This window comes from Euprymna scolopes, chromosome 13 (assembly GCF_053919585.1).
Source record: "Euprymna scolopes isolate OS-2025 chromosome 13, ASM5391958v1, whole genome shotgun sequence".
Classification (NCBI taxonomy): Eukaryota; Metazoa; Mollusca; class Cephalopoda; order Sepiida; family Sepiolidae; genus Euprymna; species Euprymna scolopes.
Window position 1 is genome coordinate 36087240 of NC_136494.1, and position 19092 is coordinate 36106331.

The 19092-nt window shown below is 34.2% G+C and overlaps 1 protein-coding gene across 1 annotated transcript in view; it reads left to right on the forward strand.

The window, feature by feature from the left end:
• The window catches only part of LOC145291974 (uncharacterized), a 635233-nt gene that overhangs the window by 348210 nt on the left and 267931 nt on the right, over nt 1-19092 (forward strand). Inside the window, exon 2 of the mRNA XM_080137916.1 lies at nt 14495-14736. Within this exon, the coding sequence (XP_079994042.1) occupies nt 14495-14736 (242 nt within the window). The remainder of the gene's footprint in view (nt 1-14494; nt 14737-19092) is intronic.

Sequence of the window (19092 nt, forward strand, 5' to 3'; positions counted from 1 at the left end):
GTGTGTGTGTGTGTGTGTGTGTGTTTGTGTGTGTGTAGATTTCCGTATCAAACTACTCTGTCAATTTTCAGTCTACATATTCGCGATTTGACTTGAGAGGTATTGAGATTTGGAAAAATTATTTCAATCTGTTTTCGGACAGAAATTTAGGTGTCAAGGAGTCACAGTTCAACCTTGAAATTTTACATGTAGGTTACTTGGATATGGATCAAACATTTTAATTTGATTTGAGCCCATAACAATAAATATTAAGGGGTCAAAATTGGAGGCAAAGTTTAAAAAATTTACCTCTGTGGTCTCAACCAAATTACTCAGCCAATTTTTCGTCTAAACATTTGAAATTTGAAATTTTACATTAAGTGTATTCAGACATAGGGCAAGCTTTTTTATCGGTTTTTGGCCGAAAATTTGACTGGCAAGGGTCAAAATTCAAAAGATTTGACCTTTGTGGTCTCTAGCAAACTATTCAACCAATTTTGAGTCTAAACATTTGAAATTTTACATAAAGTGTATTCAGACATGCAACAAGCTTTTTAATCAGATTTTGGGCGAGAATTTCTCTCCCAAGAGGTCAAAGTTGAAAGAATTTACCTTTGCAGACTCTACCAAACTCCTTTGCCAATTTTGGATATAAACACTCAACACTTGAAATTTTAGATGTAGGTATCCTGGGCATGAGTCAAACTTTTAAATATATATATATATACATATGCACATAAAGTTATGAACAGTACACAGCAAAGCCAGGCTGAACTGCTAGTATTTAATAAAAACCAATACTATTTTCTGTCTTTCATTGTTTTATCTTTTTTTGCTCTTATTTTTTATTTCACTTATTTTCATTTTTTGGCAATTGCAAAACGATTAAACACTTTCCCTTGATTTCCCCTTTGTGTTTTAAAAACGTTTTCTATTCAATCATATCGCACAAAAGATTTAATAAGACTAAAACGTATCAAAGAATTTGTATGAAAGAATTTTTATTCATGTATTACTTATTGTATGGCTTTGAATATCGGACAATAATCATATTTGGTTTGCACGAAATAAAGTTGATTTCATCTATTCGTTTGATTTCATCAATTCCTAATATTCAGTCAATTTATAATTATGCAGTTATTATTTACATGCGATTTTTGTTCAATACCTGTCGGCCCGGCAGCTGCTGTTGATTCTCTATTACTATCGTTAATGGTGCTTTGTGCATTGTTTTGTGCATATGAAATATTCTCGTCTTTAATGTAAAAGACTGACACGAAAGGGGGAGATAATTAAAACCTTTTGGGGGGAAAGACTGAAAAGTGGAGATATATACAAAATCAAATAAAACTGCAGAGGACACGTTAAATTTTAATAGATTTATTGAAATTAATAAAACATCAAGTAATTAATCAGATTTAATTTTAAAAAAGGTCATTTTAGATTAAAGTATTTAACTGAACGAAACGCGTAAAAAAGTTTTACACTTCGGTACAATTTTAAAATCTGTGCAAAAATACTTCCTAGGGCAATCATTACCCAACTTTGATTAAAAATTAGTACAAACCTGTCTGTGTGCAGCCTGTAGAGTTCCGTGTAGACAGAAATAATGAAGAAAAATTAAAAACAAAATGGCCGCCTTTTCTCTTTATATGCTTGTGATATTGTCACGTAACATGCAAATGAGATGCTTCCGGATATAAAAAGTCTGATTTTTCAGAGACAGGGCGATTTTTATTTGGATGTCAGCATAGCAAATGTTGTCAGCAGTACATCGTGTTCTAGAGTTGAATTTTGACAGTTGTGTTAAGCATTTGAGTCGAGGTTTTCATAGCAGAACGTCGAGATTTGGAGTAGCACGTTTTTTTTTTGGCATCAGTGTGTCGAATTAAACATTTTTTTAACTGCACCATCCAGGCAATTTTTGTTCGGCCAGAGTGCCCTTCCTTTGGAGCGCTGAGTTTCAAATCCCCCTTTCCTAGCCTTATGGCTAATCTTATCGTGGGAGGAATATAAATAATGCTGATGGATATCAAAGGTTGCACAGAGCAACATACAGAAGTTCAATAGAGAATTAGCTGCAGCCGCTGTCAGGACAGTCCCACAGACATAAATAGTAATGTCACTGTGTTTATTACATACTAGCCGACCCGTGTCCCGGCATTACCTGGGAAATTAGATTAACTCAAGAAATTCCATGTTCCAACCTTGAACTATTGAATATTCTTACAACTACTAATGATAATAATAATAACAATAATAATAATAACTACGGTGTCGGTACAAAATAATCTACCCTATTAATTTATAGACTTTTTAATATTAAATTGTTTTCTGATCTTTGCGTATTATTTTCCAACCTCCAGCTAAATATATCTAACATAAATTTAAGTTGAGTGTAATTTAGACTCTAATAGCAATACATTTGACACATCGAGTATGTAAATCGACGTTGGTGGTGTGGAGGTGGGATATGTTATGAATTTGAAAACAGTCGTTTTCTATGGATAAACTGGTAGAAAAGTGTAGTGATAAGAAGTCAACGGCTGAAATAAAGAGCGAAGAGATAAACAGTTTGAAAAAACAATAATTCGTTTATTCAGACTACTGTTCTCCCCTTGAGTGCTATTTTCACAACGTGTTGGTTGATATAACCTCCGACCTTCTTCAGATGTCGAACTCTGGAATCGCTCCATCAAACTTAGGATCTGCACAGAATTTTGAAAGGAACTTCCATCTAACCCATGGAAGTAGCATGGTCTTGTTCCGTTAGTCAAGACTATGTAGAAGTCCCAAATAATTTGCAATTGTATTTTGAGTAAAAACACTTACCCCTCTCCGCCATCTTAAAAAAAGTGGATAATAAAAGCTCATGAAACCATATTCAAGAAACACAACCTCTCGTGTTCTTCGTGGCTCCATTTGTACAATCTCATTTTACACAAATGTTACAAAATAATAATCATAAAAATAAACATTATCTAATACATCAAGTAAATTTAGTCTCCCCAATACGTGTGCTTGATTTCTAAACAAAAGTTTACTTTATGTATTAGATAATGTTTATTTTTATGATTATTATTTTGTAACTTTTTTGTAAAATGAGATTGTGTAAATGGAGCCATGAAGAACACGATAGGTTGAATTTCTTGAATATGATTTCATGAGCTTTTATTATCCATTTTTTTTTTAACATGGGGGAGAGGGGTTAGTGTTTTTATTTGTTTTTTCTCTGGTTTTCTTCCATTCATGTAGACGGCCTTGACTGAATTGATTCATGTCTGTAATAGTATCGCCACCACCACCAACGTTTCTTGCAAGTTGACTGAATGAAAAGCAATCAGGCAAGGCAGATAAACTTGCCTTTCTGTAAAATAAGGAACTTATCCGGACTGGATAATGCAGATCGGTTCGAAGCTTTCCTTAGAAGAATATGATCCATTTAAACAGATTTTTTTGTTTTCTTTTCAAGTTTGTGGGTTTTTTTTTTATATCTTTTAATTTGGATAAACACAAAAGACGCGAATGGTTTACCGAGTTTGGCATTTTGTTTTTGCTGCACAAAAAAAAGAAACGTTTGAGAATAAGAATCAGATAAGGCATTCATTTCTGCAGGAACAAAATTGAAAAAGGGTCGCATCGAGGAAGCGGAAATCTTACCAAAAAGTTTATTAGATAACTAGTGAGAGTAGAGAGTATCGGATTTGCCCGGGATTATAAGAAGCTTGAAAGAAAATTTAGGATGTACGAGGGGCATGCAATAAGTAATGCCCCTGGCCCATTTCCAGTTGTCTGATCTAGCTGAAATTTTGTATGTGCAATGATTTATATCTCTACGGGTTATGTGGCAAATTACAGCTCTGAACTAATCGTGGTTTCTGTTTTACAGGTGTTTGAACTGAGTCAGGTGTGAAATGGAGCCTGTTGAATGTTGAACAGTGATCCGGTTTTTGTATTTGAAAGGACGCACACCACAGGAGACTTTTGATGAAATGAAAGAAACTTATGGTGATAATGCCCCATCATATGACCTTGTAAAACGCTGGCATCGCGAATTCAAACATGACCGGAAGTCTGTGGAAAAAGTTCCCAGGCCTGGTCGCCCCCCCCCTACTGCCATTTGTGAGGCATCTGTCGGTCAAGTTAAGGCTGCCATTTTGGAAGATCGGCGCATTACTATTCGCCAAATAGCCCAAGATGTCAAGATTAGTACAGGGTCTGTGAAAACTATCATTCATGATCATTTGCATATGCATAAGGTGTCTGCCAGATGGATTCCCAGGTTGCTCACACCATTCCAGAAGCGAGAACGCGTCGAGTGCTCAAGGATGAATTTGGAGATGTGCCAAGAAGATGAGTCAAAGTTTTTCAAAAGACTGATTACACATGATGAAACCTGGGTCCATCACTATGATCCAGAGACCAATGTCCAGTCAATGCAGTGGAAGCACTTGGACTCACCACCTCCAAAGAAGGCAAGGGTGCAGCCTTCCACTGGCAAGGTCATGCTTACAGTCTTCTGGGACCAGGACGGAGTAGTGATGACAGATTTCCTGGCAAAGGGTACCACAATTACAGGAGCCTATTATGCTTCACTTTTGAGGAAATTAAGAGAAGCTATCAAAATCAAGAGGCGGGGCAAGATCAGCAAAGTTACCCTCCTCCTGCAGGACAAATCTCCGGTCCACAACTCGCATGTCACCAGATCAGAAGCACGGGCATGTGGTTATGAAATCCTCCCCCATCCTCCCTACTCTCCTGACCTTGCACCCTCTGACTTTCACCTCTTCTCAGCCATGAAGTTGTTTTTGAAAGGAAAGCGTTTCCCAGATGCTGCAGCCTTGACTTTTGAAGTCAAGTCGTGATTGGAGGATCAACCTGGGGTGTTCTACAAAAACGGTCTCCAGAGCTGCATCAAACGATGAGAGAAATTCATAACTCTGGGTGGTTCCTATGTAGAGAAAGACTCATAACTGTGCCAAGTTTCGTTGCTCTACTCCTATGGGAAGTGGGTCAGGGGCATTACCTATTGCACGCCTTTCGTAGGTGCGTCAACAGCGTCGGAAATTTATTATTGTATAAGAAAAAACACATGTGCAGTTTTAAGATACATCCATGTCTTTTTATGGATATGTACTAATGCATCAAAACTAATATTTCGAACGATAGTGTGATAGATGAAAGAATATGCTATTTGAACTAGAGAGTGACAGGCAGACCGACAAATGCATAAAATCTCTCACGGGGCCGTTTGGACGCATCTCAAATAAATTGCATCCAATGCATAGAATCTCTTATCAATCTATGCATTAAGTGATGAAAACGCTATTTCAACTAGAATCGTGACTGATCAACAGCCACGGCTTTAATAATATATTCTTTAAATGCGTCTGTACAATCTGCATTTTTAGTGATTAAAATCATATTTCAAACGTAAGCGTGACGAACAAACGGATAGGTAGTCATTTGTAAAGGTGTAGAGATGTATCTGAAAATGCTATTTCAGACTCAAGTGTGACAGACCGACGAAAATGTTGTTTCAACCTTATCAAAGACTGAGGGGCGAATTTAAAACAATATCCACCCATTCAATTTGTATGACAGACCAACAAAAGTTGTTTCAGACTTAAGTGTAACAGAGCGACGAAAATGCTATTTCAGATTTTAGTGTGACAAACCGACGAAAATATAATTTCAAACTTAATTGTGACAGACTGATGAAAATGTCAGGGTTTATTATTTGGATTAATAATTGATCACTGCCAAGATGAGGATGATGTTATTGCATAGTCAGGTATAAAACGTATCATATGTTATATATTGGGTGAGATATTAAAACGATCATATTCCACTGTGGGTGGGAAGATATTTTCTTATAACATCTGTTATAAACGTATAAGTTGCATGTATTGTTGTTTAGTCAGAGGATATGATATCGACGTATAAACTGAGCCATGTTGTATCAGAGAGTTATCACACGGGTATATATTACAGTTCATATTTTGAATCATTTTTTTATAAGAAGAATAATATATGTTTCATACATTTCTTCTTCAAGAGTTTTTCTATCTTCACTGTTGAGCTCCGTGATGAAACATGAAATGACCAACGCCATAACCAATTGAAACATCTGTTCTTCCTTCTTTTGTGAAACCACAGAACAACACTTTATATTTTTAAAATATAAATTTATTTCAGTTGTCTCAAATGGTCTTCACAAGGTCTACATTTCTTGTCTACATGTTTATTCTACCCAGCCTCGCTTCCTGGCCGTCTGTTCACTCTCGTGACCAAGCTCCAACTCTCTTCAACTAACTAAAAACTCCCGACCTCTTGACCTCAGTTCCAGTGATGTAACCAATTAAAAGACACGTCCCCTTAGCGTGATCTTTCCGTCACGTACGTCTGTTCAAGGTTATTTTGTTTATATTTAACCTAGCTAATTTATATAAACATCTTCAGCTTTAACCGATTGCTACACTTTATTCTATAAACAATAAATAACTTCCAATATAAACTATTTTAAGAATATCATTGAATAGATAGATAGATAGACAGATAGATCGATAATAACTAATTAACTTTTAACACTGTTAATTATTTAACAACGTTAGATCCAATTATGTTTTGCTATGGATAATCTTTAGGGTAAAGTGATTAACAGTTGTGATGCATTTTAGGCTTTCTTTGGATAAACAAACAGACAGACAGTTTTCGTTTTTATTTATATAGACGCCGTCTGTTTTGAATGGAGCAGTTTTTCTCTGCTGTTTTAATTTATTAATAGGAGGTGACAGTGGCTAAGCGGTTAATAACACAGACTGAAAACGCAAGCGTGCCAAGTTCGAATCCAGTTCATTCCACATAAACACTTTCATCAAACTCACACTTGACCTTGTGCCTAGCCCTCTAGAAAGGGAGTAAATAAATACTCATTACTAGGGCTAAGACAACAGCATATTTTTTATTGTTTTGATCTCGAGTGTGTATTCGGTGATATCTTATATGCTTTTATATAGAGTGATGTGGTCCTCGGTTGATTAACTGTGTCGGATATATACTCGAGAGTCAAAACAATGAAAAGAATATGCTGTTGTCATAGCTCTACTCATTACTACTACTCTAGCGTTCCATAAATTCTTTTTAGCTTTGGTTCAACAAATTCAACATTTTTTTTCCTTGCTAATGAGTGACCACTTATCAAGGACAAAAGCTACTCGAAGTGTTAATGAGGTGATTAGATTTTCCGTTGAATGAGGAAGAATATTACTGAGAATGATGAATGGATTGAACAAAATTTGATTACTTATGACGGCGGTGAATTCAAAGACGACCATGTTGTAGTCTGCGAGAAAGCAGTACCATGGTAATGTGTTGCATGACTTGTAATCTCTTAAAAATTCTGTTCATGGAGAATCCGTTTGATGTTAGGAACACAGTATTCTTTATAGTTTTGAGAGTGAGAAGAGTTCTCGCTGTGAATGTCTTATAAAAAGGGAAAAAAATCATTGGAATTAAGTCACACACCTTCTATAGATATAAGATAGAGTAAAAAAGAACTAATAACGTATTTTTTGTGAGAAAGGGCCTGTAGAAAATTTAAAAGATCATTTCATACTAGATTTCACTAGAAAATTCCTCTCTTTACTTAATTTAACCTCACATGGAAAATTCCGATTCTAGTCTTATTTTTATATACCCACATCTAAATATTGATGAAATAAAATGTCTTCAAGGTTAAATAAACAAAGAACGAAGAATGAGTAGAATGACAGTTTGTGTAGACTTCTTTTCTGATTTTACATTATTTGTGGCTAATGTGAACCAAGTATTTATCTCCCAATGTATTAATCATACTCGGAATCGGTTGTTTTTTCCTCAACTCACAAGAGTCAGTTTTTTTTTTCACTTCCTCACATTTCCTACATTCATATTAACTTAAGCTGACACAAGAAAAACAGACAATTCAATATTCTACTCTACTGAATCCACTTTCTCCTCTCTTCTCTCCTCTCCTCTCTCTCTCCTCTCTCTTTCTCTCTCTCTCTCTATATATATATATATTTATATATCTGTATATTTATATATATTTGTATGTATATATTTGTATATATATATATTTGTATATATATATATTTGTATATATATATATTTGTATATATATATATATATTTGTATATATATATATTTGTATATATATTTGTATATATATATATTTGTATATATATTTGTGTATATATATATTTGTGTATATATATATTTGTGTATATATATATTTGTATATATATATGTATATATATATTTGTATATATATATATTTGTATATATATATATTTGTATATATATATATGTATATATATGTACATATATATATTTGTATATATATATATTTGTATAAATATATATATATTTGTATATATATATATGTATATATATGTATATATATATTTGTATATATATATATATTTGTATATATATGCATATATATGTATATATATATGTATCTATATATGTATATATATGTATATATATATATATATATATATATTTCTATCTAATTCTGTGTTCTAGCTTTATCGTGAAAGTTGTATGTGAACGGGTATTTATATATCTATCTATAATCTCCTCTTAATGTCTAATGTATGTAGGAAAAAGCGGTTCATCCTTCGTAGGGACGTGATGTCCCTCAAAAAATAGGTTGTTCCGAAATCGTGTCTGGGGAGTCGGCTAATTTCTGTTAATGTTTGTAGATGTGATATCTACCGCCTGCATACCAGCAGTAACTATCTTAGTTGTATAGGACGCGTTGCTTGTCACATCGTAGAATGTAGAACTGGATAAAAATATAAGTATTTAAAAATCGAGGCATACCCAATAGATTGCGCCGTGGCCCATATGGTAAGGTCGTCAGTATTGCACACTTCATGAGTGCGACGACCTCGGTTCGCGCCTATGTCGGAGCACGTCACTGATGAGACGCAGTACATCGAAGCCCACATTGGGTCTGGCGTTGTCCGTTGTCGATGCAATTGCTCGATTCTATCTAATTCTGTGTTCTTGCTTTATCGTGAAAAGTGTATGTGAACGGGTATTTATATATCTATCTATAATCCCTTAATGTTTAATATATATATATACATATATACCTGTATATATATATATATGTGTTTATGTACATATATATATACATATATACATATATATATACATATATATATACATATATATACATATATATATGCATATATACATATATATACATACATATATATACATATATATATATACACACACATATATATATACATATATATACATATATATATATATACACACACACACACACACACACACACACACATATATATATATATATCAGGTAGATATTGTAAAAACAGCAGTAATACCTTTTTTATTTGGTCAATTTTTCGAAATTATCTTTTTCGTATATACATCGAACGTATGGATGTATGGTCCAAGTATTTTATACTTCTCAAAGTGTTCGCGGTTTTTAACTACAAGTTATAGTATATATATATATATATATATATATATATATATATATGTGTGTGTGTGTGTGTGTGTGTGTGTGTGTATATATAACTTGAAGAAAAAAGATCTAAATTTGAAAAATGTATTCGACTTACGGTTCTTCAATTATTCTTTATTTTAGAATTTCATTAATGGCCACTTCTTAATCTTTGGTCGACAGGTGAAAATACATCAATTCAAAGTTTCTGACTTCTTTGTTTGCACTGGGAGACAGAGAAGAAATGTTATTGTTTACCGTTATTGTGAAAAGACAAGGATGAATAAAATGCTGTCTTTTTTATACATAGTTTATTCCTTGAAAATTCAATTCATAAACAGACGTTATTTATGACCATGGTTTCTTGTAGACGTTGAATTATGAGAAGTGAACGAAATAATTGTCGCTGACACAACCTGTAGCTTTTATTTTCGATGGTGGAACCCATTAAAAAATATAATATTGTTTGTGATTTTTTGATAATGTATTGGTTATATTTTTTCAAGTATTTTTATGACTTTTGGATTTTTCCTTTGCTTTTAAATTTTTGTTGACTTTTGATGTTCGATTACTTTTCCTTATTTTTATGATTTTTTCTCCTAATTTAAAAATGTTATATTTAAAAAAAAAAAAATTTCTTCTGAGTTTCACTTTTTGTTTTTTTGTTTTTTCGGTCGACTTTTTTTCTGATTAAAATAAAAAATCCGATTTTCATTTTTTTCTGATTTTTTAAATTTCTTAATGACTTTTGGAGTTTTCTTCTGACATTTTCATTTTTGTAGTGTCTTTTTAATTTTTTTTATTCATTTAAGTTATTTAAAAAAAAATGTGACTTTTAAATAAAATTTGTGACTTTTTGATTTTATTTTGTGACTTTATTTTTGTAATTTTATCATTTTATTTTGTGAGTTTTACATAGGGTTTACAGCATATGTTTAGTATTTTACGCCTCAATTTTAATTCAGTGAAAAGTTTTGTCTTTCGGATATCAAAAGGGACATTGTGAGATTGTTTTTTTTGTATAAGATTTGAATAGGCCTCTTTCATATAGATGTTATGTTAATTTCCGGTAGAGACTTGTAGTGTCTTAAATGTATTGTTGAATTAATAGTGTAAATGGTTGATTGAATGCAAAGGGACTGGAATCAATTATGCCTCTATTTACCTGCTTCCCCATAAAGGCTGGATGTTACACAAGGTCGAGCTTAATGTGGTGTATAGTCGTCATTGAACGCTGCAGGTGTGTCTATGGCTCTGTAGTGTTTACTCATAGCCACTGATCGGATTGATGACTCCTCAAAAGATCTATCATGCTCATGTGCATGCTAATACCAGAATTGCAAAGGTAATTAAGATAAATAAAGATAGAAGTTAAAGGAAGAACAAAGAGAAGCAGACCAAAGGAGAGAAAATGAAATGGAATGAAGAAGAGGGAGAAGAAGGAAAGGGAGAGGAAATGGAGAGAGAGGAGGAGACAAAAAACGAAAAATGGAAAGAATAAGGAGTAGGAAAAGGAAAAGAGAGAAAATGAAGTGGAATAAAGAGGGGGGAGGAACAGGGGGGAGAGAGAGACGAAAAGGGAAAGATAAGGACCAGAGAGAAAAGGAATGAAGAGGAAAAAGAAAGACAGAACGAGACGGGAAAGGGAGAGAGAGATAGAAAAAGAGAGGAGAAACAGGAGAGAGAAAGAAAAAGGAGAAACCAGGAGATAGATAGGAAAAAAGAAAGAAGGAATAATGAGGGAGAAAAAACACATGGAGAGAAGATAGAAAAAGGAAAGAGAGAGAGGAAGAAAGAGGATGAAAAGGAAGAGATAAAAGGGAAAAAAGAGGATCAGGGAAGGAATAAACGAGAGAGATAAGAGGAAGAGTGAGGGAGAGGGAAAATGGTGAAGAGGAGGAACGACGAGGAAAGGGAGAGGAGGAATGAAGGAGGGGAGGAAGAAAGAGAGAAGAGGAACACGGAGAAAAAAAGAGAGAGAGAGAGAGAGAGAAAGAGAGAGAGAACGAACGAAAGAAAGAAAGGAGGAATAATGAGGAAGAGGAAAAAAGAAACAGCAAGAAAATGGAGAGCGAGAAATAAAGAGATGTAGAGGGGAAACGAAGGGAAGGAAAAGAGAAACAAAAAAAAAACAGAAAGAAAAAAAGGATAGAGGGAGAGATGAGGAGGAGCAGAAGGAACAGATATAGAAGAGAAGGAGGGAGTTTAAAAGATGACAGCCCAAGCTCTATCAATCAAATGTCAATATAATATCGATTCTGTGGAAGGTTTGGGTGGATGAAGATACATTGTTTAACAACCAGTTCCTTACTTTATCCCAGCCTCCATTTTGACCCCAAATTATTGTTGCCAGGAACATCTATGAAAAGGTGTCTCCTGAGATTTCTGTCTCTATCTCGCTTATCTCGAATTTCAAATTCGTGACCACCATTACTTCCTACTTGTTAGTTTGTCTGGCCTCAACATATTATAAGAATAGCATTTATCATTATTATTAACATAAACGTCTTCCACAACTATAAAAAAAATATATAGACATTCATAAATAAATAACAGATTAAACCACACTTTGTTTCTTCTGTAATAACACAAAAACAAAAATTAACGTATTGATTTTATTTATTGCGGACTATTATTCACATCTTTCTTAATTCTTGTTTCATGACGTTTCGGCCAACTATTCCTTTGGCTTTAGACTAAGAAAGATGAGAATAATAGTCCCCAAGAAATAAATTAATAAATAATACTCATCTCAATAATGAATTACAATTAAAATAATATAATACCATTTGGTACGGACCCGACCATGGAAGATCAGATAATAAATAAACGTGGATTTATAAGATCAAAAAATCCAACCTTGATCGCCCTTTCAGGGCCCGTAGCACAGTGAATAGAAACGTTGAATCTCTACGGTTACAGGTGAGAATTGTCTGAAGATAGCGGTTTCAATCCTACCCAAAGCCGGCCAGAGGTTTACTTGGCTAAAACGTGGTGAGACGACAACAACTATGGAAGGCAGTAATTGCTAAGGATGCAGTTAAGAGATTCAGAGTTCCTATCCGTCGCGGTTACCACCTGACGAAGGCCAGAGAAATAGTTGGCCGAAACGTCGTGAAAGAACAGCTAAGAAAGGTGAGAATAATAATCCGCAATAAATAAATTAATATAAATAATACTCATCTCAATAATGAATTCCAATTAATAAATAAAAACTAACGTGTTTCTGAATTTTGATAATTCGTATTATTTGGATTCCTCAGGCAGTGTTATTTCGGTCGATGAAACCTCCAACCTTCTTCAGGTATATTTTGTGGAACTTGGGAATCTTTCTGTCAAACTTGGGAATCTGTACGGAATTTCAAACGGAACTTTTTATTTTATCGATGTGGCTAGCATGCTCTCATTCCATGCGCTATGACTGGGTAGACGTTCTAAATAATTTGCAATTATGTTTTGAATGTTGCCCGTACTGAGAATTGAACCCTCATCCTTCAGAAGAATCGAACTTTTACTTTTTGAATGTTACTGAATACGTCAACCACTACGCTATTTGTAATCAATCCTCACGTCAAAACTTCAGAAACGTACAAAATTTGATATTTGATAAATAAGGAAATTATTCGATTTGTTTAAGGAAATGACAGAAAAATATAACTATAAACGTGAAACATGCCCACCTCTCAGAGATATAATACGACCAGAATTTAACAATTTATATTCCAAGAGACGGTCTGCTGTTGCTGTTTAGATAGGGAATGCGAATCAGGTTTCAAGCTTAGAATACTTGTTCACAGCCAAGGGTATGTGCACTCAAAGAAATGCATTTTGCTCGTCCTTACTATAAAATGAATTGTTCAAAAATTGTATTTTCAATCCTATCATCATATTCTTCATCATTTAAGTGTAAATCCATTCACCCTGTTAACTTTTAGGCCTATGTGGATTTTTCCCTTGGTAAGGGGGAACTCATCGGTAAAAAAAAAATGTCGAACTTGTTAAACATAAGCTAAAAAGAATTCATGAGACTCGAGAGTAATATTAATAAATTTAAATAATGCTAAAAAAACTGTCAGAATCAAAATGAATGCCATTTATATGAATAAAAGAAGAAAATTGTCTTCTCCTTATACTTTTTTGTGGTATCATCGAGCCACTCTCTCTAGTTTTGGAAGTGAGGGAGAAAAGAAAAAGTAATATAGAAAAAAGAGGAAATTGATTCATCAGTACAACAAAGATGTGGAAAAAATGGGGTTGGTCGAAAGACAATGAGTGTGAATTTGTTCATCGACGTACACAAAGGAGATCCGAGGTGCGGTTGTAATCAAGGTGTGGCAACTGATGGGAACTAAAGAACAGGATATAATTTTAGAGTTGTTTTTAGGAGTGATTGGGTTATACAATAGTTTACTGACGATCTTGAGTTTACGATGATTGGGGACAATTAGAGTTTAGTTGTGAACTGGGCACAGTCGACGGCATATCATGGCTTGGACAATGTGGAGAAAGCTTTGGGAGATCGAGATGAGCTAACATCAACTGACAGTCTTGGCTTCGACAGAAAAAACCCTAAGATACGGACATTAACACTTAGAGGGTAGTTTCCTACGATGGTGTCACGCACGTATTCAGAGTATAACCAATATTTGCAGAAAGTATCGAAATTTAAGTTTTCTTTTGTTACTTTTCTTTCATTTTCATATACTTGGGAACCTGTGCATAGTTCCTCGGCAGCTGTCAATGTAAGAGACCCACATCACGGCTATAAAAAGAGAAGATGAACGAAAAGAAATCCTTAGCGCAGGATGTTGTGGTCGGCGATATTGTCGATAGGGGATGATAAGGTTTTCTCGCATATTTACTCTTATGAGTATGATTATTGTTGATTCATTAGTTAAAAAAAAAGAATAATGGCTGTGATGAAAATATTAGTTTGAATCATCAAAATACGATAAAATATTAATTGCTTTTTTTTTCTATTTCCAGATGGAGAAATTAAAGTGCAATTCGATAAAGTGAGTTCTATCACGCCAAAGGATATTATACAAAAGAATCAAGACTTATTGGTTGGAGGAGCATGGAGGCCTGAACACTGTATTTCTCGCCATCGAGTCGCGATAATTATTCCTTATCGTGATCGGAGGCATCATTTACTGACTCTTCTTTATTATCTTCTGCCTATGCTGAAAAGGCAGCAGTTGGATTTTAGAGTTTACGTTGTTGAGCAGGTAAGCCAACATTTTTATTTGATTTTTGTAACTTCATCTCTTTTGTGAAAGGTAAACTTGATCGTTTCGATATCTCCAAACCAAAAAACAGAAAATTTTAAGGATACAAAATTCTGAAATTGATAAAATGATTGGAAGGCATTGAATTTTGGAAATATTTGCTAAAGTACAAATGTAAAAAAAAAAATGTAATTTTTTTTTTTTTTAATGTAAATTTAAGCTAATGATGCGATGACGGTTCAATTTTTGATCAGTTCATACTAAAAACTAGTAGTTGATACCCTGTTCAAAACGTTCAGCATTACAAGCTGAGGATAAAGAGGAAGTGGGTAATTTTCGCATTTGTTGCTGTAAAATAAATAATTAAAGCATTTAAAAACGTTGTTTTTTTTAATTTTATACACTTTCTTGAGCTTCAAGCTTAGATCAAAGTATAATATTTATTCCAATATTATTTTATTTTATTTTGAAAAGTTATTGAAGGCAAAACTTCTATGTAGGAACCGCATGATTTTAGCTTTTTTTTTTAAATAGAAAGGATTGGGTCAAACGAAATATTGTTCAGTAAACGTCTTAAAATCTTTTTATTTTAGTATTTAGAAAAATGTGACCCGTTGAATTATCTATTGAGCTTGGATTATATTGTTTAAATCAGGAAAAGTAAGTTTGCATAACAAGTGAAATATAAAAATAAAAAGGCAACATCCTAAAGTTGTTTATTCTCTCTCCCCCCTCTCTCTCTCTCTCTCTCTCTCTCTCTCTCTCTCTCTCTCTCTTTCTCTCAAACAACGAAGTAAATAATATTACTTCTGGTGATAATCTGGTTTACTTATACTGAACTGTTCCAATCTGTTTCTTATCTTTCTTTATTATCTCCAACTCTTAATAAAGAGAGAGAGAGAAGGACGGAAGTAAGAATGGTAGTTACAATATAAAATAAAACCAGATGATCACAAAACATACAGTGAGAGAGGGTGAATGTGATAGAAAGTTAGTAATAGATCAGTTACTTTGTGAGTTAATTAAAAATTCTGACTAATTAGAGAATACAGGGTGGAACAATAAAATTGTCGCCCTAGAAAAGATGACATGATCCTATTTCCGTTTAATGAAAACCAGTTTTTTTTTTTTTTTTTTTTTTTGTTGCAACCCATCTACTAGTTCACCAGTTGTGTATAAATCCCAAGAGTGATAGGAGCCTTCTATCATGTATAAAAGTGACACAATGTTCAATGAGCGAGCTCGGAGATGTGCCGCTGTACAACTTATGCTCTCTACCGATCCAAGTTGTGACGATAGGACCATTGCCAGCACCCTTAAAATGCATGACTGAACTGTCACGAATAACAGGGACGTGTTGAGGGTGATTAAAACAAACTTTCCCAGCCGCAGTTGTTGTCTCTGGTATAGTTTCAAGTGAGAGCCACATCATGCCACCTCACATCTTCAAAGTCGACTTGAAAGTCAATACCAAAGTGTAGCTAGGAATCTTGATTGACACAAACGTACAAACACTAATTTAGGGTTCCCCACTATAAGTGACTTCTATGGGGCCCGACCGCCATAGATGGGAGAATGTGCTGTAACTCATAAGCCCTTCTCCCCTTCCCACGGTTGGTTATCATGGCAAGTTTGATAAATCTATGGCAAACGGTGTGAGCGTGCATAGAGTTCCCAGTTATGTAACACCACTGGGGTCCCACCCCCAGTAGTGAGAGTGAGCGGTGTAACTTGTAAAACTTCCCCCACCCCATGGTGGGCTATCCTGCCATATATGGTGACTCTATAAGTGTAAATCAAACGGTGTGGACGTGCACAAGTTTTCCAGCTATAAGTGATCGTCTGGGGCCGTACCCCTTTAGTAGGGGTGAGTGGTGTAACCCATCAAAACTTCCCCTTCCCTATGGTGGATTATTCTACCAAATTTGGTAGCTCTATAGGAAACGGTGTACGTATGCATAGCGTTCATCCTTATAAGTGATCTCCCCAGCGTGGGCCCCACTTTATTGTACCCATTTAAGATACCTGCTACCACTATCATTGTATGTGGTCAGTTTAGAATAATATTAAACCATATAGGAGCTTATTCGTGTACTGACAGACACACAGACGCTGAGCTTTATTATATAGATTTATAATTAATTGTCAGATCACGAAGTTAAGCAACGTTGAGCCTGGTCAGTACCAGTTGGTTGATCATTTGGGAAGGCTATGCGCTAAATATACGTTCTGGGGAGGTTGGACGTGGGGCCAACATCCCCACCCAGAAAAAAGAACTCCTCGCTACAAAAGCATCTACAAAGTTGTAGATGGTCTATGCCCACCCAGAGGCTCAAGACTATGGATGGATGGGTATCGTATTTAATTCTATACTAGTTTTGCCTTATAGGTGATCGTTGCCCAGGGTAAGCACTGTTTCTTTGAGTCATCTCCTGAGTTTGACAAGATACACCTGAAGAAGATCGGAGCTTACATCGATCATAATGTTGTGTGAAGGACGGTAGAGATGAGAACAGTAGTCCGAAGAATCCAATTAGTATGATTTATCATCTGAAAATTCAAATTCAATAAAATTGTTTAAACAGTACTAATTTGTGATTTATCTCTGCCTGTTCATTGTAATTCCTCCAATTCCATATTTTTCTTCACATATATGGTCCATTCCTCCCTTTTCTTGCTGTTCAAGCTTTACGCTAGAATAATATTAAATTTTCCGTCTCATTATTTCATATTTTTTAAAAATGGAAACTCTTAACTTACAAGTATAATCATTAATCACTTATTTAGCAACCGGACGATCTCGTTTTTTATTTTTTAATTTTTTTTTTAATGGATGTGAAAGGTGAAAACAAACGAACCAACAAAGATACGTGCTTAATGTTATACACAAGTTGAGTTTTTTCTCGGTTTGACAAAAAGCCAACTATATCTATTTTGAAATTATTAAAACGAACTTCTTAATAGACCCAGTTACAGATATGCGAGCGACTTCATGAACGTTAACTAGTTGGCCTATTCCTTTGAAAAACGAGCGTTCATTAATTAATTATTAATTTTTTTATAGTTTCTCATTAGATGATTCGTTTTATTAAAATATTACGCTTAATTCTTTTTATGCACAGTTTCTACATTGTACATAATTGCGTAGAATTTATGATGGAAACGTTCTGGCACACTGACATGTTATATATATATATATATATATATATATATATATATATATATATATATATATATGTATGGTGATTGTCACTTCTTGACAGAACAAGACCATCTTTCCCTTGCTTTATTGTTGATTACTCAATTATTTTCATGTATTTTTGAAAATATATATATATATATATTTAATTATAATTATGTACACATATATACACTTATACACACACACACATATACATGTGGAGATGTGATCAAGAATGCATCAATTCCTATTTTCTGTGCGAACGAAGGTGGCTCTTCAGACCAGCCCTGCTTTTACACAGCCTGTTGCAAAGGCCACACTTAAACTGAGATTGAGGGATGCCAACTGGTGCTGCTCTACTGTGGACGCTCATATGACGCTTTAGGCCTTGACTCGATTTACAGACCACAGAGCAAACAGAACATCTGTGCCCTGCAAAGTTTACCCCATAAAAGAAAGATTGATCTGCATGTGAACGCTTGTGGCTAGCCAGGCCAGCTCCGGATAAAGTCATTTTACCGCATAAATCATAGGTGTGGTTCTGCATGAAATCCTCCGACAGACCTGATATATCTGACAGATTTTTCTTCCGGATATTACGCTTCATTTTTCATGCTCATATTTTTTCTTCTCAAAACTATCACAGCCATGATAGACTAATATATATATATATACTAACGGAAGGGGAATCCGGCTTTGCCCTGGTGTAAAATACGCTTAAATATGATATTTTAATTTGTCCAGATTTCCTATACATTATTATAGAGTCATGATATCAAAAGTAAAAAAAGTATTACGCTGTCATCAGCAAGAATCGAAACTGTAGCATTCAAAGTCGTTGACGTTACCAATGTACCAAGGTGGCATCCATAGAAATCAATTAAAAACCAATTTTTTGTTATTTTTTAAATTATTACTACATATATATATATAGGTTATAATATATCAACCTTTAAAGAATTTGCTCTGTAATAATAAATACGAAATCTGCATGAATTACAATATCATATGGAAACATATTTTACGACCGGGCAACTCCGGGTGGCCTGCTATTTTATTTATATAATTCCGGTTTTTTTTTTTTTTTTTTTTTAAAGATGATTTCGTTGTGATGTATACTTTGGATTGCTTTCAATAAAAAAGAAACTGAAACGTAAGGAATTCAGTATTGATTT